Here is a 23,894-nt window from a genome sequence, read left to right as displayed (position 1 = left end):
CCTCTTATAAGCGAAGACACCCCATCCACTCTACCCGATTCAGGTGCAGAGTTGTTAAAACTCGAGGAATATGGTGTTTGCTTCTTGGATCACATTGCCAAGTTGTACCGTATGGGCCAATCCTTGTATGTCTTTCTCACCATCGTCCTAGTATAGTGTACCGAACTAACGTCTGCTAGTCCAGTTGTGCCCGGTCATGGGATTGTTGGAGAAGTTGTCGTAGTCGCAGTCAGAGATTCCGTCTCGTAGTGGAAGACTGAGCTCAGGTCACATCGGTGGGGCATGGCATGGAGGTCAGAATGCTGCATCAAATCGACTTCCAAGGTTGAAGTAAATGGTTATGACTAACCCAAACTCAGGTACTTGCTTTTTGTCCTGTCCCGAAATCCCAAGAAGAACTAGTTATGGGATTTGGGAGCTCATGAATGTATCGATAGCACTCGGGTAGCAAGGTGGACCGGGCTGAAGCGTTGCAAAAGCCAGGGGACTATCCCTCATCGTGGCAACAGCACCTGATGGCACGTGCGATCTCGTTCTCCGGGAAATGACTTTCGATTGTAGCAAATATATTTTCATTTTAGCCGGTAAGCTATATTAATGAAAATATGGAACTAATGTTAATGGAAAATAGTGCTTGGGGAGGTGGCGTTTGACACTAGACTGATGATAAGCCTTCATGGGCATTTATTTTACCAGGGTACTTAACATAAGTGTCTACATGTAGCTTTCTCCGAGGCTCGCCTGTCCATACGTGGCTCAGATGGTCATGCGATAGATTCAGAAGAAACTATTGAGTTCCCTGAGCCGGAACAAATCCACTATATGGCCCAGAGATTTCTATCGAAGCCAAATTAGACATATGTTATATCACTTTGGGACAACATTGAGCTTGCTAGGTTGTAGATCCTATAATTCAAGAGACGGTAATGTTCCGCACGGTTATTACTATGGACTCAAAAAAAAAGGAGTTCGGGGAGAGCAGAGAAATAGCTAGATATCAAATTTCCAGTGTGAAGCCAATTTGAGTAATTTACTTGACTCTCTTGTATGCCCACATGTTTGATGCGTTGGCTTCTGCGCTGGATATAATATCCTCCACCTTCACTTTCTCTTTCTCTTCTCTCCCCATCTCCGACTTTCTCTATTCTTTATTCTCTTTCATCTTTTCTCAACATACACTGCCAGCAATGGAGACTGAACCATGGGAAGTCCTTGTGCACAAGAAGCAACTTGAAGGTGCTGCTAAAATCCCAACTGAATGGCGAATTTCGGAACAACTGAGTCAGATATCCGAGATATCTGGCATGAATGTGCTAGATGTTCCACGCTAGTCGGGAATCTTGTCGGCAAGACAACCCGAGATAACCGAGAAATATGACGCGACTGATCTGCTGGCCAAGATTCATTGTCAAGAGCTCTCTGCCTATGAGGCCACGGAAGCATTTTGCATTCGCGCTGCGATCGCACAGCAAGTGGTATGTGTTGATATGATTAACATGACCCTTCGAAAGCTTAGCCACCGTCTTACAATGAACTCACAGACTCGATGCCTCACTGAGACTTTCTTTGACTGTGCCTTGCAGCGCGCAAAGGATTTGGATGAGATTTTATCTAAAACAGGGACACCTGTTGGGCCTTTGCATGGGTTGCCTATCAGTTTCAAGGTACGACGACAACTTTGGATAACGAATTTGGGTTTACTGATGTGATATAAAGGATTGCTTCAACATTGATGGTGTTCCGTCCACGATTGGATTTACTTCGTTTATCAAAAATGGCCCTGTGAATTCAACTTCTCCCGCAGTTCAGATTCTGCTCAACCTGGGAGCCATCCCGTATGTGAAGACAAATGTTCCCCAGACAATGATGGTGAGTGCTCCTACGATTCTAAACTTGTCACAATTGCTCAAAATACTAGGCCGCTGATTCGCACAATTTCGTATTCGGCCGGACCCTCAATCCTCATCGATCGAATCTTACCGCTGGTGGGTCGACTGGGGGAGAAGGGGCATTGATTGCTATGAGAGGATCGGTGCTGGGTGTTGGTACAGACATTGCTGGCTCCATTCGAATCCCAGCTATCTGCAACGGGATCTACGCATTGCGACCTTCCGCGGACCGCATTCCATATGGGGGACAGACTAGCTCTGCTCGTGGAGGCTTGGCTGGGATCAAGCCTTGTGCAGGACCGTTGGCAACATCAGTCAGAGATTTGGAGCTGTTCATGAGACTGGTAACTAATGCAGACCCATGGCAATTTGATTCTTCGGCTTTGTTTTCGCCATGGCGCATCGTTTCCCCCAAGTCCGCCCTGCGACTCGGGTTCATCGAGGAGGATCCCCATTTCCCTCTGCATCCACCGGTTTTGCGAACTCTTACAAGAGCAACTGGAAAGCTTCAAGAAGCTGGAAATGAGATCATCCCCCTGAAAACCCTGCTTATTCGAGATGCCTGTGCGCTGGCATTTCGCATGTTCTCGATGGATCCAGCTTAGACTCCATTTAAGCACATTACTGCCAGTGGGGAGCCCACCATTCCTGCTCTGGCATCGACATCTCTGCACCATAGCTACATGCCATATGGGTATGCCCCATTGACACTTGAAGGATTGTATGACCTCAACGAGGAGCGCAATCACATCAAGGAAGAGTTCCGCAATCTCATTATGCAGGAAAAAGTCGACGCTATTATCATGCCCGGCTATCAAGGTACCGCTCAACCTCATGATCTGTTTGGCTTTGTGCCCTACACCGTCCTTTGGAATGTGATGGATGTAAGTTCACGTTCTCTAGTCCCACGGCACTGAACTAATCCTTTTCTAAGTACCCGAGCTGCATCATTCCGCATGGGAAAGCGAAAAAGAGCGCCGACAAGGCATTCATTCGGAGTGTGAACTACAAACCCCCCTGTAAGTGTTATACTTTCCACCCATCACCTATTATGATTGGTGAACCTAATGCTGATTTGAAATTTGAGATGTGGCTGATGATATTGAGGGGGCTCCGTGCTGTGCGCAGCTCGTTGGTAGGAACATGCATGACGAGGAATTGGCGAAAGTGGCGGAGCTTGTGTCCAAGACACTAAAGCTTTGAGCCAACGTGGGGCTGGTAGAATGGAGGTATTCTAAGAAAGAAGGAAGATTTATGAATTGAAGAAATGCAGATGCATATCCATTTTGCGGAATTTGCCTTGCAATCTTTGCTCAAAATGCCAAGTCGTACTCAATCGCCGTAAAAGGCGACACAAGAGGGGAAACTGAAAAGAAGATCCGACAACGGACCTCGGGTTAACATCTCAAGGTCTCATGCAGAAGAAAGCCAACGGAGAATTCCTCAAAGATTTTGCTCCTTGGCCATAATACCTTCGGGATATTTGGCCGCGAGAATTTGTTGGAATGTCGTCACTTCATTTATCAAAACCCCGCAAATCACTTTTCTGCGTCAAGAGATTTCCACCAACGGGAGAAACGGTTCTATTCCCCCACATCGGAGTGCTATAAGTTCATATAAGTTCATATCAAAGACATCTTTGGTGCAAATGATTCTGATCTCCCATAACTTAACGGGATTACATCCAGGGACACAACAATGAGCATAAGCTTGAAAACAACCGGAGTGGCTCTCCTCAGTATCATATCCTATGTTCAGGCGTATTCTTCCAGTGCCTTCAAACACTTGCCAAGGCCTCCATTCTTTGTTCTGGCTGGTGACAGCACCACAGCTACTCAATCCTCGAACGGTGGAGGATGGGGAGACGGATTTCTCAACACAACTCTTTTTAACGGAGCCTCTGGTCGCAACTTCGGCCACAACGGTGCAACTACTGTTAGCTTTCGAGATGGAGGTGATTGGGATGATGTTTTAACGACCGTGAGACAAGTTCGAGACGACTATCATCCATTTGTGACAATCCAATTTGGGCACAACGACCAAAAGCCAGCTGCGAACATTTCATTGTCACAATACACCAGCAATCTCGAAAGATTTGTGACTGAGGCTACGGATGCTGGGGCTACACCAATTCTCGTCACCCCTCTATCTCGGCGCAACTACGATAACTCAACAGGGACACCGCGTATCATCATGAGTCTCGCCAATGAGACTATGGCCACCGTCACTGCTGCCCATCGCTCATATACTGCGTATATTGACCTGAATGAAGCTAGCACCCGGTACCTCAATGCAATCGGGCCAGAAAATGCTTTCACATACAACCTCAACCCAGCGGACAATACACATTTGAACGTACCAGGGAGTGCTCTGTTTGGGGCAATTGTGGCCGAGTTGGTTACCCAGAAATTTGACGATTTGAAAAAGCTTGGATATCTACGCGTGGATGGTAAACTCAAGAGGGATATTGACCATGGGATTTATTACTGGCCTTAACCCAGCCAAGGATTATGATTGCGGAGAACCACCTATATACCAAGAACAGAAGGCATTATTCTAATATCAAAGGCGCTTTTCTATGCTTGTAGTCATGTTGGTTCAAGCCTAGACTAAAGGTAGGTGTCCACATTCCCATATCCAGTGATGATGACGCAGTAAACACAACCCGCCGAATATCACGCTGTGAACTGGCCATAAACCTAGATGATGGCTTCCCACCCACCTTTGTGGTTCGATTCACGCGGGTTGCTCTTCCCATCGAGCACCACCACATCCGTCATGTGCGTGCTGATCGAATACTAGACCAGATTCTGAGGCTCATTCGTGACCTGCATCATGCTGGTTTGGCAGCTCCCGTTGCAAGGCTCATAATACAGGCCAATCCAGTACCCGTCGAAGAAAGCCTAGGCAGCTGAGTTGTACAGTGCGATGTTAGATCCACTGTCGTTGTGGACGTGCTTATACTTCGCCCAATACAATTGTAATTCTAGTTCCTCATGCGCTCCCTACCAAGACACCCGGATCTTTCGAGGTTCATCGTAAAAGGATACATAGGTATCACGTGTATGTGATTGATGATGCAAATAAAGCAATAAATTCAAACGTAGGTACTGCATACACCACAGATGGATGATAACAACAGAATAATACATGCAGCAAGAAGAACGAAGGGCAGCCGTCCTCAACAACAAAAGCTAACGAGAGCAAGTCCTTCCCCGTAAATGATAGCATTTGACAGCATTAGGCGGGGGAAAGATTCATCCGTTGCAGTGCCCGGAGTGCCACTCACAGCGCTCAGTCACAACCCGGCCAACCATCCGAATGAACAAGGTCTCCACGTTATCAATTCGTCCACCAATTTCTTCATCCCATCTTTCAGAGGTTATTACCGTCGATGCTCTGACCACAGGCTCGCGGAGTTTATCCATCAGGAGGGTGTAGCGAATCAAGAGTGATTTCACAAGGTCGCCTTCCTTTGCAATGCCCCATGACAGCCGTTCAATATACTTTGCCCATTTCCCAGAATTTGGCAGGCTCCAACTCTTGTTAGATTATCTGGGCTCTGCTCGCCTAGTAGCCCGGCGCCTTGTCGAATTGTCCGAAGGCTCCATATATCGGGACCGGGTATACATTCTCTTTAACATCGTTGTCCGGGGGAGAGAAGGTCCTTTCTCCTGCAGCACAGTACTCGTTGGCTCGTGGTGATTCCATGACTGTTAGAATGTTAGCCTTACATTCATCTCACACAGCCAAATCCTTCGGGCCCTATAGCTCTTTTTTGCCCTGTTCTTGGCACTTGTCAATGCCTTTAATTGGTGGCTTTGTGGAGGAAGAAGTGAGAGGTGATTTTGTATGTATGTTCATTTGAGGTGGAAGTGAGTGCACCCTTGGCTCTGATGTATGTGAAATATAGAGAATCCAAAGATATCTGGTCTCTAAAGTTGCGAGTGTTAAAGTGAGTCAATTCTTACTTCCTTTTTGATGTAGAATATATCAATTGGTCTGGCACTGAAAGCCAAAGGCTCTATAGTTGCAGTGGGTAACCCATACACCAAGACAATGATAATTTTGTGATACTGAGGCTTTTCCTTAATTTGATCAAATTAATATTGCCAGCTTCCCAGTACCACTATAAAACGGCAGATCAACGACAGACGGCTACTTCCCCTCCTCATGAGCATGCTTTTGAAGGAACAAAGCTTTCATCGAGGGATAGGTGCGCACTTCAAGATCATCAGATAAAACAGAAGTTCCCTCCTTGTTACCAAGTTCGTAACGAATTGATTGTGCTGCCTTGCCCTGGGCACGTTTAGCAAACCAAATTGCATGAACCCAGTCAATAGAAACTTCGAAGCCCTCTCCTTGGTCGTGAATCAAAATTGTCGCACCATCTTCACTGTCGAAGCGACGGGCAATGTTAATTCGTTCCTCCTCACCCCATGATCCACCGATCTTGGCATTGAAAACAATTTGACCTTGGGCTCGGCGAATGGAGATATGGAAGATGGTGTCATTCTCTGCATCCATGATTGAAATCTGGGTCATGTCCACGCCATCGTCGGGTTTGACAGGATCCACGCTTGACGACTCGAGAAGAATGACGCTGTCTGCCTTGAGAGTCTGCTGGAATCGACGACTGCCATGGAGTGGTAGGTTCGCTCTTGGTCGTTTCGGCCTGATTGGAGTTAGCAATCGTGTTTTCATGTCTATCCCTTCATTTGTAGGGTTGGGAGCTTACCGAGGAGCCGGTGGGTCAATCTTCGCCTGCTTCAGCTCTGGATCCAGCGCTCCATCAGCACCGCCAGTGATGGTAGGCTCTTTCTTGAAGTTTTCAAAGGCTGGTGGGATAGCGGGGTTGGTGAAGTGCTTGGTGTCATTGCTGCTGCCAATTATTTCTAGCTCCAGCTTCTCAACGTCGTAGCGAGGCAATTCTTTCTCGTTCTGCGAACGGTCAGCGATTTTCATACAAGGAGGGTGAGAGTCAATGGTTAGGGTTTGCTTGCCTTGAATACCCGCCAGTATGCGCGTTTTCTTATATAGGCCAGAACCTCGTCGCGAGTCAGCGACTTCAGTTTCCGTCCACCCCTGATAAGCTTGTAGAGAACCGGGGTAATTGGAATGTAAGCAGTTGACTTGACACGCGACTTTTGTCCCTTTGTGCAGTTCCCACAGACCGAAGAACCATCTAACTCGGGCTTTTGGCTGAAGTTGTAAACCTCAGCGATTAAGTCTGTCAGTGGGGTTTGAATGCCGTCCTCTTGGGCGAGATACAATTTGACCCAGAAAGGTTGCCCTCCCAATGCATATCTGCATTATTTAGAATAATTAGCTATCACTTCTTGTTTTGGCATATATTTCCTCAAGGGCAACTTACTTCAAGAAGCGAACACTGAAGGCGAAGTCGGGAATTTTGAGCCCACCGTCAATTGCCTCAACACCCTCCGGGGTTGGAGCTTTGGGATCCAATGCCAAATCACGCGACACGCCATACAATGTATTAATGATGGTGGTGATGTTTTCCTTGAACAGAACTTGGTTGAGTGTTCCGTCCTCCTGGTGGTATTTAGTCTCCCATCGTGGCAGTTCTGGATAGGAATATCCTAGATTGGAGGGAAATCTAATTCCTTCAGGGGTCCAATAATTCCCCTCAGCATCATGCCTAAATGGCTGAAGAGGCGTGTTTCCATTCACGGGGTGCTCTTTGCCGAATGAATCACGGATGGTAGTGTTGTCGGCAGGAATGTTATCCATCCACTTGTCCGGGTTGAGAGCTTGCCAAATTGCAAATAGACGATCGATGTTGCTGCAAGAAATTGTTAATCGGAGTTTCATTTCTAGCTGGTCGAAAAAGGTATACTTACCAGTGATGCAAGAAGAATAGCGGATCAAAAGAGGCAACTGGTACATTTCCCATATGTCCTGCAGAACCTGTCCACCCGTGACTTTGAAACAATATTGTTAGTGTTGAAGCGATTGCGAATACCATACAGCAGATGATTACATGCAGATTCCCCTGCGATGGCACTCTAGGGGTGATGAAGTACTTACACATTGTTGTGAATCTATTCGGGCGAATTTCCGGTTAGCTCTTGTGCTATGATGTATCAGATCAATATACTCACATATTCTATGTTCAAATCCTCATCAACGTTTTGATCTTTCGAGGTGGGATTTGTGCTTGCAAAGGTAGTGTAGTCCATGGGCACAGTAAGCAGTCGATATACCATTTCAGCCGCAGGACCATGATTCTTGTCGTTGTATCCTTCGTGGGAGTTGAAGGCATCTGCCACTTTGCGGTTATTGACTACGCCGTGTCGCCAGCCCTCACTGTTTGGATTCTGGTCCTCTTCATCCGGCCAACGGCTGGTTCCGATCGCATTGCCGAACTGATTGAGTAAGCTCGTTTGTTTCCACGTTAGATCTTATATATACGTACATTCTTGTATTCTTCCTGTTCGCTGTCGTTTTCCCACGTGTTTTCAGTACCGACGCCCTCGCTTCGCATCGGCTTGTCTGTGGGCATGCGAAACTGAAACAGGGGGTTGTTGATTCGAACCGATCCGCCCTCGGGTCTAGCAACAGTGATGGTAGGGTATTTCGCCAAGTCAGGGACACGGCCGTTTCGTGCCCAGTCCCAGAAGGGAAGACGCCACGACTCGGCCTGTTCACGCCATGAAGCTTGATGGGCCTCCGGAAATTGAGGGATAATCTCCTTGATCATGATGTCATACACAACTTGCTAGAATGGAATCAGTACTACCCAGTTTGTCTCCGATAAGAGGTCTTCCTACCTCAAAAAGCAGCACATACGGCCGGTGCCAAATTGGGAATATCACATGAGAGTGGAAGCAGTAGCCATTTTTCATGGGCTCTGGGCTAGGATCATCCCATCGTACAAAAGGTTGTCCATGAATACCTGGTCAAATGCATGTCAAATACCGTGAACAGAAGCTCATAAATTGGAGGCAGGACCTACCAGCCACTTGAAAGTACGAGAGTCTTTCTTTGGGGTCTAACTTCTGGAAATTGCCCAGAGCTAGAATGAAAAGATCAACTTGCTTTTTGTTCGACTTCTTGCCACTCCATTCGTCGATATCCTGCCGGACAAAGACCTTGCGATTGATGCCATCATCAGGACTAGAATCTTTGGCCGGAAACCGGGCTTGGATCTGGTAGTACTCGTGCGGAGATGATTCAGATGCCATTTTATCTGATGCTGAGATTGTTGAAATTGTTGCAGCAATACTTCGTTTCGAAGAACTTTTTCTCAATCGCCCGAAGAGGTGCATTCGAACTTATCAGGGAAAGGTTTACTTGGGGGACCGGATCGAAGTGAGTGTTTTATATGATTTCTTTCGCGCCTTGTGATAGCAGGACATCAGTCAGAGACTACCTAAAAAGCAATTATTGATTGACATTGCATGGGACTTTGCACCCATTAGCACTTATTGGTATAAATGCTGTCTTGTCACATTTTAATGCAAGCTTCGCATCAGCGCATAGCTCAGCTCACAAATGACGACGCCTTTTACGACCCCTCGTGCAGCGCGGGGAAATTATTGGCGACCAAACAATACAGGTATTCGTTCCCAGCCAAGGTTCCCTGATGCAGTCAACTTCACAATTACCACATTTGGCTATATACAGCTGTGACCTCGACCCGAGAGAGGGGGGGGGGGGGGTAACTTGATGCCAAGTTGATGGTGTTCGGAGATCACCAACTAACTGTTGTACGGGATTTTTATTCGGCCTGCATGCTGGCTTGACAATTGGCACGAACTGGGGTTCATTAAATTATTGCAGCTATCTCAGCTAGCCATAAGTATTGTAATTCCACCTCAGCTATGCCAACTCCTGTCACGAGGGTGGACTCGGTCAATTTTGCTGCGGCATCGTTTGCGCCAACCACTCAATACTGTAACCTGCGCTCTCGAGGCCGACTGGTCAATTTGTTTTTATGTTTTCCTTTTTGCTATTACTGAAAATTGGGAGAATAAGGAACAATGGTAAGATAAATGTATGTATATAGTTTGGCCAATCACCCAGTAGGATCGTCATACAATACCCTGTTCTCGCATTGCCCTAATCTCCTTCGGTGAAAATCCCATCCTCTCAAGCGTGGAAGTTGTATGCTCCCCTAAACTTGGCGGTGATCGTCGAAGTTGAGGCTTTGTCTCACTAAATTTGACAGGGGTTCCTGAACGTTTACCTGTATCAGTGTATGTAGAGTCAGGGCCTGATGAAGAACAAACCGAGTACTCTAATCTCCCCTGATACTGACGCTTTGTGAGGGAGACTGTAGACCATGTCCCTCGCAGCGGTTTGTGGGTGTGAGAACACTTCTTCTATCGTGTTAACAGGTCCATACGGTAATCCACTACCCTCTAAGTTCGCCAGCCAGACTTCCGTCGCCTTAGCGCTCATGATTGGTTCAAGTATCCCTTTTAGTTCGGCCCGATTTTGGACACGAGAGCTGTTGTCAATAAACCGTGGGTCGGTCGGCAACCCCGATAGCTTCATCAAATGGCAAAGGGTTTGAAACTGGCGGTTGTTCGTAGCGCCCAGAACCAGGTGGCCATCCTTTGTCTTGAAAGCTTGATAAGGGACAATACTTGGATGCTCTGTACCCCAACGCTTTGCATGTTCGCCAGCATTCAGCCAGGACATTGCTACATTAGAAAGCAACGATACCTGGCTCTCAAATAAGGATGCATCAATTTTCTGGCCCCGACCTGTATCCCTGCGAGCATAAAGCGCGGCAAGAATTGCCCCGTGCAGGTACAGACCGGTGCTCATATCGGTGAGACCAAGACCAGGTCGTGTTGGGGGTCCATCGCGCTCGCCAGTGATGTGTAGCATGCCTGCTTCAGCTGCGGCAATGGCGTCGTAACCTGCACGATGGGAATATGGACCACTAGCGCCGTAACCTAGTAGGCATTGAAGTCAGGAATACTCTGTGCTTACAGTGGATATGAATCAGTGGGGATAGAGCACTGACCAGAGACGCTTGCATGTATGATCAGTGGATTGATTTCTCGTAGCTTTTCGTATCCAATGCCCATCTTATCCATCTTCCCTGGAACAAAGTTTTCTACTCTGTGATAAATTTAGTACGGAAAATTGTTGAATCAAGATTGCGTGGGATTACTGACACCACGTCGGAATCTTTGACAAGTCGAAAAAGGATCTTCCGGCCTTTGTCTTGTTTGAGGTTCAAGGTGATAGACATCTTGTTCCGGTTGATCGCGCAGAAATAGGCTGACATGTCTTTGCCCGTGAGTTTCCAAATATCTTTCTCTGCTGCCGTTCGCCACAAGCGAGTGTCATCCTGTATCCCTGGTGAGTATCAAATCCACCCAAACAGGACCAAAGAAAGATAGCCGGGGACATACACCCCCTTTGGGATTTTCAACCTTGAGAACCTCGGCACCATAGTCAGCGAGAATCTGTGTACAGAATGGTCCCTGGGATGTTTCAGTCATTGATCACTTCCAACCTTGTACGAATATCAGAAGCTCACCGCGAGAACACGCGTCAGATCAAGAATCCGAATCCCCGACAAGGGACCATTGGCATGTGCTGAAGCGTGACTGCAACGGAATCGAGAATTCTCCGAATATGATGCTGAATGGATACCATATTTACGATGCTTCAACACTTGTGTGGTAGTCGTCCTAACCAAGGGGCAGCCTTTGAGAATGGTCCTAGTTGTTGTCATATCTGCTCTTTTTAATGTAGTACTGAGAGCAAAAAAATAAAGAAATGTTTTTTTCAAGTGATGATATTACCCCCGCCTATGGTTAACGCCGATCTATAAAAGCATCCCCGCTTTCAAGGTCATTGAGATGTTCCGCAGTAAATAGGCATTAGAGGGGGTAGATTGCCGAAATAATATTGTAGCAAAACACCGAAATTCACCGATGAAGGTCTCCGATTATGATAATATCTACTGAAAGTGATGTCAGGCCTTGCACAGCTCTGGTTTGATTGAAGACACGAGACTTTGCAAGATGATACCACTCAGTATGACTTTGGGAGACCAAGCACCCGTTCCCCTATGTAGTTCAAAATCATTTCTCTACTAACAGGTGCAATACGAGGAATAAACACTTCTCGAAGATATCGCTCAACGTGATATTCTTTCGCATATCCCATTCCGCCATGTGTGAGTATGGCTCGCTCACAGGCCTCAAAGGCTGCCTCTGCAGCCAGGTATTTTCCAGCGTTGGCATATTCACCACCAGTGTAGCCCTGGTCATAAAGTCGAGCAGCCTGGTAGATCATCATACGCGCCGCCTCCAGTTTCATCCAGCTGTCCGCCAAGGGATGCTGGATTCCCTGGTTCTGACCGATCGGTCGCCCAAATACATGTCGGTCATTGGAATACAAGGCTGCACGACGCAAGGCAGCAAATCCTAGCCCGAGAGCCTCTGCGCCGATCAGAATCCTCTCGGCATTCATTCCGTGAAGAATCATTCGAAATCCTTCGTTTTCTTCTCCGACGCGATCTTCCATTGAGACCCGCCAGTTATCGAAGAAAAGGGAGTTGGTGTCCACAGCAGCCCGGCCCATCTTTGGGATTTCAGTAATTTGGACCTGAGGAACTTGTAGATCTGTGTAGAAAAGTGACAGACCCTGTGATGGCTTTTTCACTCGGTCGCGTGGTGTAGTGCGCACCAGAATCAGGATCTTGTCAGCTTGCTGCGCAGTGGAAATCCAGACCTTTTGTCCCGACAGCACATACCCATCCCCCGACCGGCGTGCGGTTGCCTGCAATTGCAGGGTATCTAAGCCCGTATTGGGCTCCGTGACTCCAAAGCAGGCCTTGTGGTGACCAGAAATGAGCGGAGTGAGCCACCGTTCTTTCTGCTCCTCGGTCCCAAACTTGGCCACTGGCTCCAGGCCAAAAATGTTCATATGGATAGACGAGGCACCCGTCATGCCTCCCCCCGACTCCGCAATAGTCTGCATCATCACTGCTGCTTCCGAAATACCAAGTTCCGAGCCTCCATAACGCTGTGGCAGGCAGATACCCAACCAACCCTGGCCTGCCAAAGCCTCATAGAGTTCGGTTGGAAATCGATGCGACTCGTCTACCTGGGCCCAGTAACTGTCCGGGAAATCCCTGCATATTTTGGAAATAGATCCTCGCACCGTTCGCTGGGACTCTGATAGATCGGGATCTTGGCTTTGAAGAAACTCGGTCGCACGCGCGTGTAATGATCGTAATCGGATGCAGCGTGACACACTTCTTGCTTTAAGAGGCAGCAATCGAGGGATTCGTGGAATCTAAATGAGATGTTAGAAAGGAATTTCGACCGGGTAAGTCTCCGTACGTATGTCAGAACTGCCATGTCGAAGGGAATCTGCTATGAAACATACCGGGACTAAAATCCGGAATCAACATGTCGGCCTTTTGACAGCAAAGCTCATGGTGCGGGGGGAGACCGAGGATGTTCAGAAATCGCCGAGAAAGAGCGAAGTATCGAGTATCGAGAAAGAGGGGTTCAAAGACGAAAGCACCTTTTGATTCGTATCCAGTGTATATGGAATATATGGAATACCAAGTGCAACCTGACAGTTGCAGTTGCAATTGCAAGTGGAATTGTGAGGATCTCATCCATACAAACATATATGTAGACAGTACCTCAGGCCATTTCATACATATCTACATCGATGTACATCACAATAATTAATATTTCGATGATCGAGTCCCTTGACATCTTCATAGATATTCATGCGATCGTTAACATGCAATACATACATAGTAATTGCGGAGCTGTGGGAAAAGCTTCCGCGATTTAAATAGGCTATATGAGAACCAATCTATACTTTGCATAGTCAGAATACATAATATCAAAAAGACCAAGATGTCATACAGTCGGCTTCATGACCTTGCCAAAGGAGATGAGCGTGATGAGGGGAAAGGCAACGTACCTCGGAAGCTCGGCTACTAACGAGTTCAAATGTTGTATTATATGAATGTAGCCCTGGAAGGTGAATAATGACTAGGTTCGCTTTCACAATTTTTGGTCTTCACAATTCACCATGGCATCTCAATCTCAATCATACGTCTTGGGGGTGGGAATGACTCAGTTCCTGAAACCGCGTCGCACTCGTGAATGTGAGATTATCCCTTTCCACGTAGTCTCTGGTCGATATACTATGTTGCTCATGTCTCTATCCTGACAGATCCAGAACTGGGATATGAGGCAGCAGTCAAAGCTTTAATCGATGCGCATATCACATACGATGATGTACAGGCAGGTGTGGCCTGCTATTGTTACGGCGACACGACTTCTGGTCAACGGATCATGTACCAGCTAGGAATGACGGGGATCCCAATCTATAATACAAACAACGCGTGTGCCACTGGATCCACTGGTCTCCATCTTGCACGTACCCTGGTCAAAGGAGGCCAGGCAGATTGTGTCCTCGTCGTCGGCTTCGAACAGATGCGCCCGGGTTCAATTAAGAGTGTATGGGATGATCGGCCCAGTCCGTTGGGTCCATCGACCAAAATGATGGAGGATACATTCGGTAAACACCAAAGCCCTCGAAATGCTCAGTATTTTGGAAATGCCGGACAGGAGTACATGGACAAGTAGAGCGCCCGGAGACTTGGATCTCGACTTGGTGCTGACCATGTAAACAGATATGGCGCTAAAGCGGAAGACTTCGCTGAAATTGCTCGGGTGTCGCATGAACACTCCCAGCGAAACCCGTACGCCCAGTTCCGAACTGCGTACTCTCTGGATCAGATTTTGGACCCGAAGACACAGATTTATGGACCCCTGACCAAGCTCCAGTGCTCCCCAACGAGTGATGGTGCCGCAGCGGCCATCATTGTCTCCCAACGGTTCTTGGATGCGCGACCTCACCTCAAATCCCAGGCTATTCTGATGGCTGGCCAACGGCTGTTGACCGATGGACCAGAGGTATATTCCCGAAGCGCAATAGACCTCGTCGGGTTCAATATGTCGCGCCAAGCTGCCCAGCTGGCGATGCAGGAGGCTGGTGTCGGAGTAAAAGATATCGGGGTTTGCGAGCTGCACGATTGTTTTTCCACAAACGAGCTTCTGTTGCTTGACGCACTTGGGTTTTCGGAGCCAGGAAAAGCCCATGAGATGGTCCGTCGGGGGGACATCACGTACGGAGGTCGCGGCCTAGTTGTTAACCCATCTGGCGGGCTGATCTCAAAGGGTCACCCTCTAGGAGCCACGGGGCTAGCTCAGTGTGCGGAACTCACTTGGCAGCTCCGCGGTTGGGCCAACAATCGTTTGGTCCCTGGCACTGATGTCGCTTTGCAGCACAATCTCGGGTTGGGGGGAGCAGTGGTGGTAACGATCTATAAACGTGCCGATGGACAGGTCAGCCATCCTATTCCAGATGAAGATATTAGCAGGGTTTCTGGGTTGGGATACAATCCCGCAGTCGAAGCTCGGTATATCACACCTCAAGACGGCGAACGCGTCCGTAGCAAAACAAAGCATCACAAGTATCCGCTTCAGGAAACGGCCGAGAAGCTCAAAGCGCGCATGTAAGAAGGACGGATCGATCAGAGCCCGTGGAAAAGTCTGAATACTTGTCGCTACATTGAGGGAACCAGATAGGACAATTGATAAACTGGATTCCGGAGACATGCATCATTCAGCTGGGATCTGAGGAAACCTGCTTGTTAAAATCAAAAAATACACTCCATGTTTTTGAACCCAATAGAGAATGAATGATGTCGAAGTCGTAGTGAATAAATGACTATGAAAGGTGCCGGTGGTGGAGGGAGATCTCCTCTCTGGAGAGCGAATTGGAGGTCTCAGGCAGCGATACATGTTCTTTTTCAAAATCTACAATAATCTACCAAAATGAGCCAATATTCACGATGACATAAAACTTGGGATATACACTATTTGACTGAGGTTCAAGTATGCTCCTTTCCACAATCCCCTCTGAGTTCTAACTCCACCCACCTCTGCCAACACCCACCCTTTAAGTACATGAATCATAACAACTTTTCTAGATCACAAATTCGCAAATCTGATGCCGGACTTCTGAGCTGTGAAAGTGGAGATCAGATCCATCAGCACTGGTGATAGCACGTCGTATGTCTGCAGTCCGATGGCCTTGAATTTGGCTCTCACTTCATCCATTTCTTTGGGGTGAGAACCTTGTTCAATGATGGATGAGACGAAACCGGCGAACTGTGGTTCCTGCCAGCCCTTTTCATCGGATAACTCCACGTGTACAAAGTCAAGACCCTTGAAAGGATGGTCCTTCTCGATGCGCCCGAAGAGGTGCACACCACAGTCCTTGCAGGCATTGCGTTGAATGGTAGCTTCTTTGTCCACAATCGAAAGTTTCGAGGCATTCGCTGTCACCGAGACGGCATCCCGAGGTACAACTCCAACAATGGAGAAGAGAGAACCAGAGGGCTTCCAACACTTGGAGCAGCCACAGGCGTGGTTGTGGGCAACATTGCTATTCAAAGTGATTTCGACCTGGTCGGAGGCGCAGCGGCAGTGGAGCTTTCCACCAGAGAAGCTGCTAGAGCCTGGTGTGATGCCGTTGTCGATAAGAGGGTGGAGAGAGGGTGCCATGGTGAGAAATGGAAAATGCGTGGGTATTATTGAGGTCAATGAACGAATTTAGAGTGAATGTGGATCCCACTTATATGTAATATAAGCTCCAACCTCAATTCTCAGATCTCCTCAGATCTCCTCACATCTCCTCACGAGGGGTAACCGGGTCGTTATCCCGCAGTAGATGAACACGATGGTATAGATTGCCCATTGTGTGGGGGGAAGGGGGGTCGGATCCTGAATGGGGAAATAATATCCCATCTACTTCTTAGTCTCGGGATCTATACCGATCTCCTTTTTTTTTCTTTTTTTTTTTTTTTATTTTCTGAGGAGGAGAAGGGAAATTTGTCCTGAGGGGTCTGTTAAATTCTCCAATTCTTATATTTTGTATATTGACTGTACTCCGTAATAGTCTATGGATGTTGATGTCCACATGTAAAATGAGGGCTGACAAAGATGACCTTCCCCCCGCCACCCATCCATGGATGGACATCCATACCTACATAGGTACATGGACTCTGGAATGTCTTGACTTCTTGACTCTTGACTCTTGACTTTTGACTATTGACTTTTGACTCTTGACTCTTGACTCACTGCTGGTTGAAACTGATGGTTGAATATCCTCCTTTCCAACTTATACCTTCTCCATGACCAAACTCCCCGAGACTTCGACCTTTTCTGACGTCATCGATAAGGAAGACGCCGCGCGGACGGTTCAGGTACAGTTACCATATATCCTGGCGTTGTCGATTTTCGCTGACTACCTGAGCATCAATAGCGAATTTATCGTGGTCACCGAACACGACGAGAGCTGCGCGGACTTGGTTTGGCTGCCTCCACACGATGGGTTGAGGTAAGTGTGTGTGTGTCCTGCGCGAACCCGACCGAATCTAATCTTGTTTCTCTGGCCCCTCTAGGCCTTTCGAGAAGCCCAGTGGCGCCAACTCCATCGACCTCCCGAGCCTCGCGTGGCACCTAGCAATGATGGTTTCAATCAAGCTCGTCGAAACTGGCAACGAGCGGTTAGTGTCGCTAGGCGCGTCGGCGGTGACGATCGTGTTTTGGAAGTTTCGCCATCCACGGGGACTCGGTCAAAACATAACACAGAGATCGCCGCGGGGACCACGGCTAAAATGATGGATCTTCAATACTTTCTTGAAATGGTTGATCTCAAACATCGGCACGGGAGCAATCTGCACTCGTACCACACGTATTGGCGGAATTCATCATCAAACGAAAACTTCTTCTACTGGTTGGACTATGGCGAGGGGAAAAACATTGAGCTTCCACAATGTCCACGAGACAGACTTGAGAAAGAACAAGTCCGCTATCTCACTCGCGAGGAGCGTATGAATTACATGGTGACGGTAGACGAGACTGGGCGCTTCCGCTGGGCCAAAAACAATGAACTAGTGTGGACAAATACTGCACGTTTCAAAGATAGCCTCCAAGGGATTGTGGGAATCGAGGATGATGTACCTCAATTCAGTGGAAACTCCGCAACCCTGCAACCAGATTCCACCTGGGACTTAGCACCATCAAGATCATGTTCATCATGTTCATCGTCGATATCAACAACATCTGCAAGACACAGCCCTGACGATGTCCTTTCAAATCAAGACCCGAAGAATTTCGCCGATGAGGATTACAAAGCTGCGAAGATGATGAAAAACGTGGTGCACCCAAACCCTACTGTTGCATTTAAGCGACTTTTGGGAAAGTCCTCAGAGAAAGAAGATATGTGGCTATTTGTAAGTTAAGTGTGGATTTGTGGTTGTTGAATGAACACTGACCCAACCTTAGGTTGCGGATACGTCTTTTCGTTTGTACATTGGCATAAAGAAATCAGGTGCCTTTCAGCATTCATCTTTTCTTCGAGGTGCCCGTATCGCAGCAGCTGGAATGGTCAAGATCAAACACGGCCAACTTCGAAGTCTGGCACCACTCAGGTGAGTTCAATCAAAGGTTTCATTCATTGGCTTCCATCATTGCTCGAAAGGGCAGGCTAACTTGCTCAGTGGTCATTATCGCCCTCCAGCTGCCAACTTCAGAGCATTCCATCATGCCCTACAGCAAAAAGGTGTTGATATGTCCCATGTTTCGATGAGCAAGTCTTATCTCATGCTCGCTGGAATTGAAGGTTATACAAAAACAAAACGAAAGGCGCGTGCTGTACATGAAAAGGTCGACGCAAGCAAAAGTTCCATCATTTGCAAAAATGAGTACGGGGGCACATGATTTCTATTCTTTCTATTCCTTCGTATATTTAATATTTAGCGCGCCGAACAAGATACCCCGATTATCATTTTGTTTGTTGTCTAATTGCAGGTCATGAACAAGTCGGATTGTACCTAGGTAGACTTCAAGTGTTGTTATATAAACAGAATGCGAGATGTTGGCCCCGGGGCTGGACCGGGAAAATTCCCGTGTTACATAATCCAAGTACCATGAGGTCGGAATTCTCGGGCAAAATATCGGTAGACGCAGAAGATCCGAAGACGCACTTGGGAAATTGTGAACACTTTAACTCTTCAGTCTATATATATATATATAGAAGCAATGGGCAAGTCCAAAGCAGCCAAGCGCAAGCGCAACGCACAGGTCGACCTTCCACAAAAGCTTCCCAAGGCAGTCCCGGATCTAACACCACCTCCGGATGGCGTACCTCTCGAGTCCACACATCTCAATGCCGTCGTCTCAGACGAGGAACTCGACATCACAATCGAGACGCTCACAGCACTTGCACAATATCCCAGCCTGACAAAGTCCAAGGCATGCAAGGATCTCCGAGTCGCGATCTATGACTTCCGCCAGACATGCACTACGGGTGTCAACACCGCCGGTATGCCGCTTTGTCCCTGCCCCAGGACTCTAACTAATCAGATCATTCGATAGAGGGCGCCAACTTGACAGCCAGAATAACCGGTGCATTGGTGGACGAGAAATACATTGAAGCTCGGATCTTGCTCGCCGAGATGAGGATTCGGGGGGAACAACCCAAGATCGGAGCGTTGTGTCGCTGGGTACGAGATCTGGATGTCGTCAGCGGCCTCTCCACACAGCCCAAAGCACAAGATCATGTCCCCGTTAAGCGCAGTGTGAAGGAAATGGAAATCCTCGGTGTCCTTGATGCCATCCTGCGCGTCAGCACCTCGATTGACACCAACACGGACGCCATTGACTCAACCAACCCCATCGCCTTCCAGTCCATCTGGGACCTACGCCCCTCGACAACACCACTCCCGGTCTACGCCTCAGTCCTTGACCAATCAATCTTGGATGAGGCGCCCAAGTCTCCATCCGCCCTCCGCGTCATCGAACAAACCCCTGGCCCACTCCGCAAACCTCCCAACCACCATCCCGCCATCCTCTATACCACCGCCCCGAATGCCGTCCCACTGGCTCCCGTCGGTCCGTCCATAACCTACCACGCACATCCCGCCGTGCCAGGCCTCGGCCTCGCTCTCAATGTGCTTTCCGCCGCTGAATGCAGGGCGATCATCGCTGCTGGTGAATCTGTCAATTTCCTGCCGGACGCGCCCCTTCGCGAAGATGGAGACATCAGCATCCTGGCCCACAACTTTTACTGGATCATCGACACCACCTTCCACGACATGCTTTGGGCGCGAATTTCCCCATATGTGCCGCCCTCGATCAACGGCCGCATGGTCCGAGGCATCAATCGTCGCTTCCGTGTGTATAGGTACATCCCCGGAGCCGAATATCGCTGCCACATTGACGGAGCCTGGCCACCGTCCGGTATTCTCCCGGATGACACATACGTGTACGACTCTTCGCCCGAGGAAAAGAAGCAGAGCTCGATGTACACTTTCCTATTATATCTCAACGATGAGTTTGAGGGCGGGGAGACGACGTTCTTCATGCCAGCCCCGCGGGAGGGGACCTTGAATGGATACCCAGTGCGACCTGTGATGGGAGCTGTTGCGATATTCCCCCATGGGGAGTCGAATGGAGCCTTGCTACATGAAGGTACAGGGGTGAGGAAGGGGGCAAAATATATTATTCGAACCGACGTAGAGTATGATGTGAAGCCTTGCGAAGAGTGATGATCAAGACATGAATTATGTAGAATTGGCCTGTTGCCAAGGTCACAGTCGTGTTTAATGATTGAAATGAGAGCTCTGAAGTGTTACAAGGTATGTCATTTTGTTGTTGTTGTTTTTTTCTTCTTTCTAAGATCGCAATCAAATGGTACGAACTGCTAGAATGATCGAATACCATCCCTTTTGCATCAAAATTTGCTCTTATGACAATGTGTACCTTGGAAATGGCACTCAACGCTTTAAAATGGAGTTCTTTTGCTTCCAGTGTCTCTGACAATGTCCTCATTGGGAATCGCGTAGGCATTTCGAGAGTTATAGGGATTCTGCGTATAATCGCATTCCATCTTTGGCAGGGTGATTGTTATTGTGTTGACATACTTTCGATGATATCACTCGTCACATCCCTAGAGGGCTGTGGATCTTTCAGGTATGAGAATACGTAGTCAAATCTCCTAGAAAGGGGACGGCAGGGGAGACATCGTCCGAATAAGAGACAGAGACTACCTCTGAGATGGAAAAGAAAATCATCTCACTTTTGACCTTTCCAGAAATCAAGAAAAACCATCTCCGATCTCTGACAAGACCTAGTACACTCTACTTTTATTGGTATATATATACAAGCATTTCCCAAAGTCAATCCCATTCAACTAACCTCCTTTAGTTCCTTGGTGAAAATCTTCCAAGATGTTTGTCATGGGTGTACCTAGAGTTCTCACGATTTGCCTCCTCTTCCTTGCAATAGCACACCTTTCAATGGCCGAGTGCTGTCATGGAGTGGGCAAGAGACACTGCTCGACAGATGCCTTGGGTACTAAAATCTGCAAGAAACTATGCGCTGATGGATCGAAGCCAAACCCCTTTTGTGGGAAAGGAAGTGAGTGAATATACGAAACCCTTTGAATTTGAATTGATCATTGACGGGGGAAAACAAACAAAGAATGTGATCTTCTTGGCTGCAACTGCAGTGAGGGATGTAAGTAACCATACTGGAACCGAGCCTCATGGGCACACCATCAGATTTGGTTTCATTGAGCGTTTGTTCTCAACTCGAACCGATATATTTGGAGAACATGGTCGCTTGCGAGATCGTGCTACTTTTTTTATCTTGCTCAGAGGGCACTGCTGGGGGTTTCTGAATGCACATGCTGTCACCTTTGTCTCCGAATCCCTGTACATAATGTTTGAGGCTTGCGGCATAGGTATGTAGTCAATAGACTTGGATGAAGTTGCTCAAAAGGAAAGAAACAGAGTGATGATTACAAAAGAATTAAGAAAAGATCATATTTACAAATTCCCTGGCTCACCAGGACATTCCAAGTGATGTTTTTTTTTCACCGTCGGACTCTTCGAATTGATCTCAAGCCTTGACCTCTTCACTGAGAGTAACGGCATTCGCGGTATTCTCGCCACAATTGGAGTTGGATTCGCTCACCTGCATTGCACGCCTTTGCATAGCGCGAGCTACACGAGGTGGGTCGAAGATAGATTTGGATTGCGCGAAAATCTCGTCGATCTCTTCCAGTGACCGCCCCTTGGTCTCGGGGAAAAAGAAATACACACTGGGCACAATAGCCGCGTTGACAACGGCAAAGATGATGTAGTAACGGTTTCCGATCGTGGAGAAACCAACGGGGGTTACCTGAGCTATCATAAAACTGAAAGCCCACACGGTGGCAGTGGATACCGCATTCACTGCGGCACGGACCTGTAGAGGTGCCATTTCCGCGGCGTAGAGGAAGGTTAGACCGCAGTAGCCAACTGTGAATATGAATTGGAAGCAGAATAGGAAGACCACGGCCATGGCGAGAGCTCCAGTGTTATTGGCTGCAGAGGGGGAGGTCGTGCCAGCGAGGCCTGCCATGCAGATTGCCATGGCTCCGGCACTCCACAACATGAGAGGGCGGCGACCGAGACGGTCGATAGTGAAATAGGCAATGTATCCACCGAGGGGTTGCATCATTGTCATCGCAGCCGCGAGGATCCGAGAGTCCACAGCATTCATTCCAAGATACTGCTGAAAGATCGTTGTTGCGTAATAGGTGATCAGATTCACACCACACATCTGTTGAAACATCTGGCCCGTGGCAGCGAGGTATGCGCGGTGAAAGAGCCGCTGCTCACCGTTTTTGAACATGTCCGTCCACGATCCCGGGCAGTAGGCAAGAGATGCCTCGATACTGAGGATGTTCTCGTTGACATCATCCGCATGCTCGTCGAGATCGAGCAATGCCGCGAGTACTTTGCGTCCTTCCTCCACCTGTCCATTCTTAATGAGCCAGCGAGGCGATTCTGGCAGCATTGTGATAAAAACCATTGTCATGACCGGCATGACGATTTGGAAGGCGAGAGGGAACCGCCAAGAGACGGAGTTGCCTTTCACAAAATAGAACCCCAAATCGATCCACAGGGCCAGAGTCACACCAATTCCAACAAAGATGCCATCGGTGACGACGTTGGATCCTCGCTTGTGTGCTGGCGAGATCTCAGATTGCCAGACCGGGACCGTCGCCACATATCCACCGATGCCCAAACCGAGGACCAATCTTGCGACGATAAATTGGGCAAAATCGAAAGATGCTGCCATGAGGATAGCGCCGATGATACTGACGAAGTTGGTTATGAAAATCACCTTACGTCGACCCCAGAGGTCACCCAGGTAGATGCATGATAGGGCGCCAAAGATACCTCCAACGGTATAGAGGGCGATGACGGTGCCTATTGGGGGGGAAAAAGAGTTCGAATTAGAGAGTAGTAAGAATTTGTCCGATGGTTACCAACCCTGCATTTGTGAGTTCTCTTTGTTTTGAGCTCCGTGAGTATGAATTGTGTCCATTCGGGGAAATTGTGAATTGAATGCATCGAGCGTTAAGAGACCACCGGTCACTCCCATGTTGTACCCATAGCAAGTAAAGGCTGGGCACACGACCAAGAAAAGGGCAGCGCGGAGAAGGGCATTTCCTCGAAGGCCAAAATATGGCTTCAAACCCATATTGACGAGGAACTACCACATACAATTCCAATTGTCAAAAATCCAAGAACGAAGAAAGAAGGAAGAAAAAAAAGGAATTGAAGAACCGAAGCGATGCCAAGAACTCTTTTTTTTTTTTTTTTTTTTTTTTTTTTTCATTCCAAAAATCCACGCCAAGTTATCCATCAACATTTTCAACACTTTCATCCCGAGGTCCGGGTCTTCATATGTGGGCCCCAATCCATTACTCCGAAAATGTATGGCCATATGCGTATGTATGATGCTCCAATGCTACCAGTTTCCACCCGGTAAGGACGTACTTGGGCATGTTGGTCTTGCGATGTAAGACTTTTCAATACCCTAGATCTTGGAGAGGAAGCTGAGAGTGTAAAGGCAT

The 23,894-nt window shown here is 47.9% G+C and overlaps 11 protein-coding genes across 11 annotated transcripts; 6 read left to right on the top strand and 5 right to left on the bottom strand.

Moving 5' to 3' along the window:
- Positions 1-1,529: 1,529 nt before the first annotated feature.
- On the top strand, positions 1,530-2,494 carry N7455_011128 (uncharacterized protein; the record flags this gene model as incomplete). Its single annotated transcript, XM_040959823.2, has 3 exons — positions 1,530-1,664; positions 1,717-1,869; positions 1,919-2,494. 3 exons carry the CDS (start codon positions 1,530-1,532, stop codon positions 2,492-2,494), a joined length of 864 nt encoding a protein of 287 aa, XP_040809735.2.
- Positions 2,495-2,572: 78 nt separating this feature from the next.
- Positions 2,573-3,164, top strand: N7455_011127 (uncharacterized protein; the record flags this gene model as incomplete). The annotated part of the gene is made up of 3 exons (XM_065606596.1): positions 2,573-2,773; positions 2,824-2,908; positions 2,977-3,164. The coding sequence occupies 3 exons, from the start codon at positions 2,573-2,575 to the stop codon at positions 3,090-3,092; spliced, it is 402 nt and encodes a 133-aa protein (XP_065459762.1). The 3' UTR covers positions 3,093-3,164.
- A 423-nt stretch (positions 3,165-3,587) lies between these two features.
- N7455_011126 (rhamnogalacturonan acetylesterase) lies at positions 3,588-4,385 on the top strand (the record flags this gene model as incomplete). The annotated part of the gene is made up of 1 exon (XM_040959863.2): positions 3,588-4,385. One exon carries the CDS (start codon positions 3,588-3,590, stop codon positions 4,383-4,385), a length of 798 nt encoding a protein of 265 aa, XP_040809753.2.
- A 1,662-nt stretch (positions 4,386-6,047) lies between these two features.
- tyr1 (uncharacterized protein) lies at positions 6,048-9,094 on the bottom strand (the record flags this gene model as incomplete). The annotated part of the gene is made up of 10 exons (XM_040959837.2): positions 6,048-6,564; positions 6,628-6,830; positions 6,902-7,196; positions 7,264-7,692; positions 7,751-7,831; positions 7,938-7,951; positions 8,012-8,275; positions 8,326-8,628; positions 8,681-8,805; positions 8,866-9,094. 10 exons carry the CDS (start codon positions 9,092-9,094, stop codon positions 6,048-6,050), a joined length of 2,460 nt encoding a protein of 819 aa, XP_040809737.2.
- A 1,024-nt stretch (positions 9,095-10,118) lies between these two features.
- On the bottom strand, positions 10,119-11,371 carry N7455_011124 (CaiB/BaiF CoA transferase family protein; the record flags this gene model as incomplete). The annotated part of the gene is made up of 4 exons (XM_040959851.2): positions 10,119-10,816; positions 10,888-10,985; positions 11,042-11,217; positions 11,282-11,371. The coding sequence occupies 4 exons, from the start codon at positions 11,369-11,371 to the stop codon at positions 10,119-10,121; spliced, it is 1,062 nt and encodes a 353-aa protein (XP_040809715.2).
- Positions 11,372-11,909: 538 nt separating this feature from the next.
- On the bottom strand, positions 11,910-13,243 carry N7455_011123 (acyl-CoA dehydrogenase family protein; the record flags this gene model as incomplete). The annotated part of the gene is made up of 2 exons (XM_065606595.1): positions 11,910-13,178; positions 13,226-13,243. 2 exons carry the CDS (start codon positions 13,241-13,243, stop codon positions 11,910-11,912), a joined length of 1,287 nt encoding a protein of 428 aa, XP_065459761.1.
- A 694-nt stretch (positions 13,244-13,937) lies between these two features.
- On the top strand, positions 13,938-15,433 carry N7455_011122 (uncharacterized protein; the record flags this gene model as incomplete). Its single annotated transcript, XM_040959856.2, has 3 exons — positions 13,938-14,013; positions 14,082-14,493; positions 14,545-15,433. 3 exons carry the CDS (start codon positions 13,938-13,940, stop codon positions 15,431-15,433), a joined length of 1,377 nt encoding a protein of 458 aa, XP_040809740.2.
- A 474-nt stretch (positions 15,434-15,907) lies between these two features.
- Positions 15,908-16,483, bottom strand: N7455_011121 (S-(hydroxymethyl)glutathione synthase; the record flags this gene model as incomplete). The annotated part of the gene is made up of 1 exon (XM_040959865.2): positions 15,908-16,483. The coding sequence occupies one exon, from the start codon at positions 16,481-16,483 to the stop codon at positions 15,908-15,910; it is 576 nt and encodes a 191-aa protein (XP_040809687.2).
- Positions 16,484-17,112: 629 nt separating this feature from the next.
- On the top strand, positions 17,113-18,703 carry N7455_011120 (IQ calmodulin-binding motif protein; the record flags this gene model as incomplete). Its single annotated transcript, XM_040959815.2, has 5 exons — positions 17,113-17,184; positions 17,244-17,318; positions 17,383-18,216; positions 18,269-18,414; positions 18,484-18,703. 5 exons carry the CDS (start codon positions 17,113-17,115, stop codon positions 18,701-18,703), a joined length of 1,347 nt encoding a protein of 448 aa, XP_040809704.2.
- Positions 18,704-19,024: 321 nt separating this feature from the next.
- On the top strand, positions 19,025-20,532 carry N7455_011119 (prolyl hydroxylase family protein; the record flags this gene model as incomplete). The annotated part of the gene is made up of 2 exons (XM_065606594.1): positions 19,025-19,307; positions 19,361-20,532. 2 exons carry the CDS (start codon positions 19,025-19,027, stop codon positions 20,530-20,532), a joined length of 1,455 nt encoding a protein of 484 aa, XP_065459760.1.
- A 1,354-nt stretch (positions 20,533-21,886) lies between these two features.
- Positions 21,887-23,518, bottom strand: N7455_011118 (sugar porter family MFS transporter; the record flags this gene model as incomplete). The annotated part of the gene is made up of 2 exons (XM_040959813.2): positions 21,887-23,244; positions 23,308-23,518. The coding sequence occupies 2 exons, from the start codon at positions 23,516-23,518 to the stop codon at positions 21,887-21,889; spliced, it is 1,569 nt and encodes a 522-aa protein (XP_040809742.2).
- Between the last annotated feature and the right edge of the window lie 376 nt (positions 23,519-23,894).

Source organism: Penicillium solitum, assembly GCF_028829755.1.
Source record: "Penicillium solitum strain IBT 25940 chromosome Unknown utg000009l_segment0_segment0, whole genome shotgun sequence".
Taxonomy (NCBI): Eukaryota; Fungi; Ascomycota; class Eurotiomycetes; order Eurotiales; family Aspergillaceae; genus Penicillium; species Penicillium solitum.
Note: the sequence above shows the minus strand (reverse complement) of the source record. Positions and strands in the feature narration are given on the sequence as shown.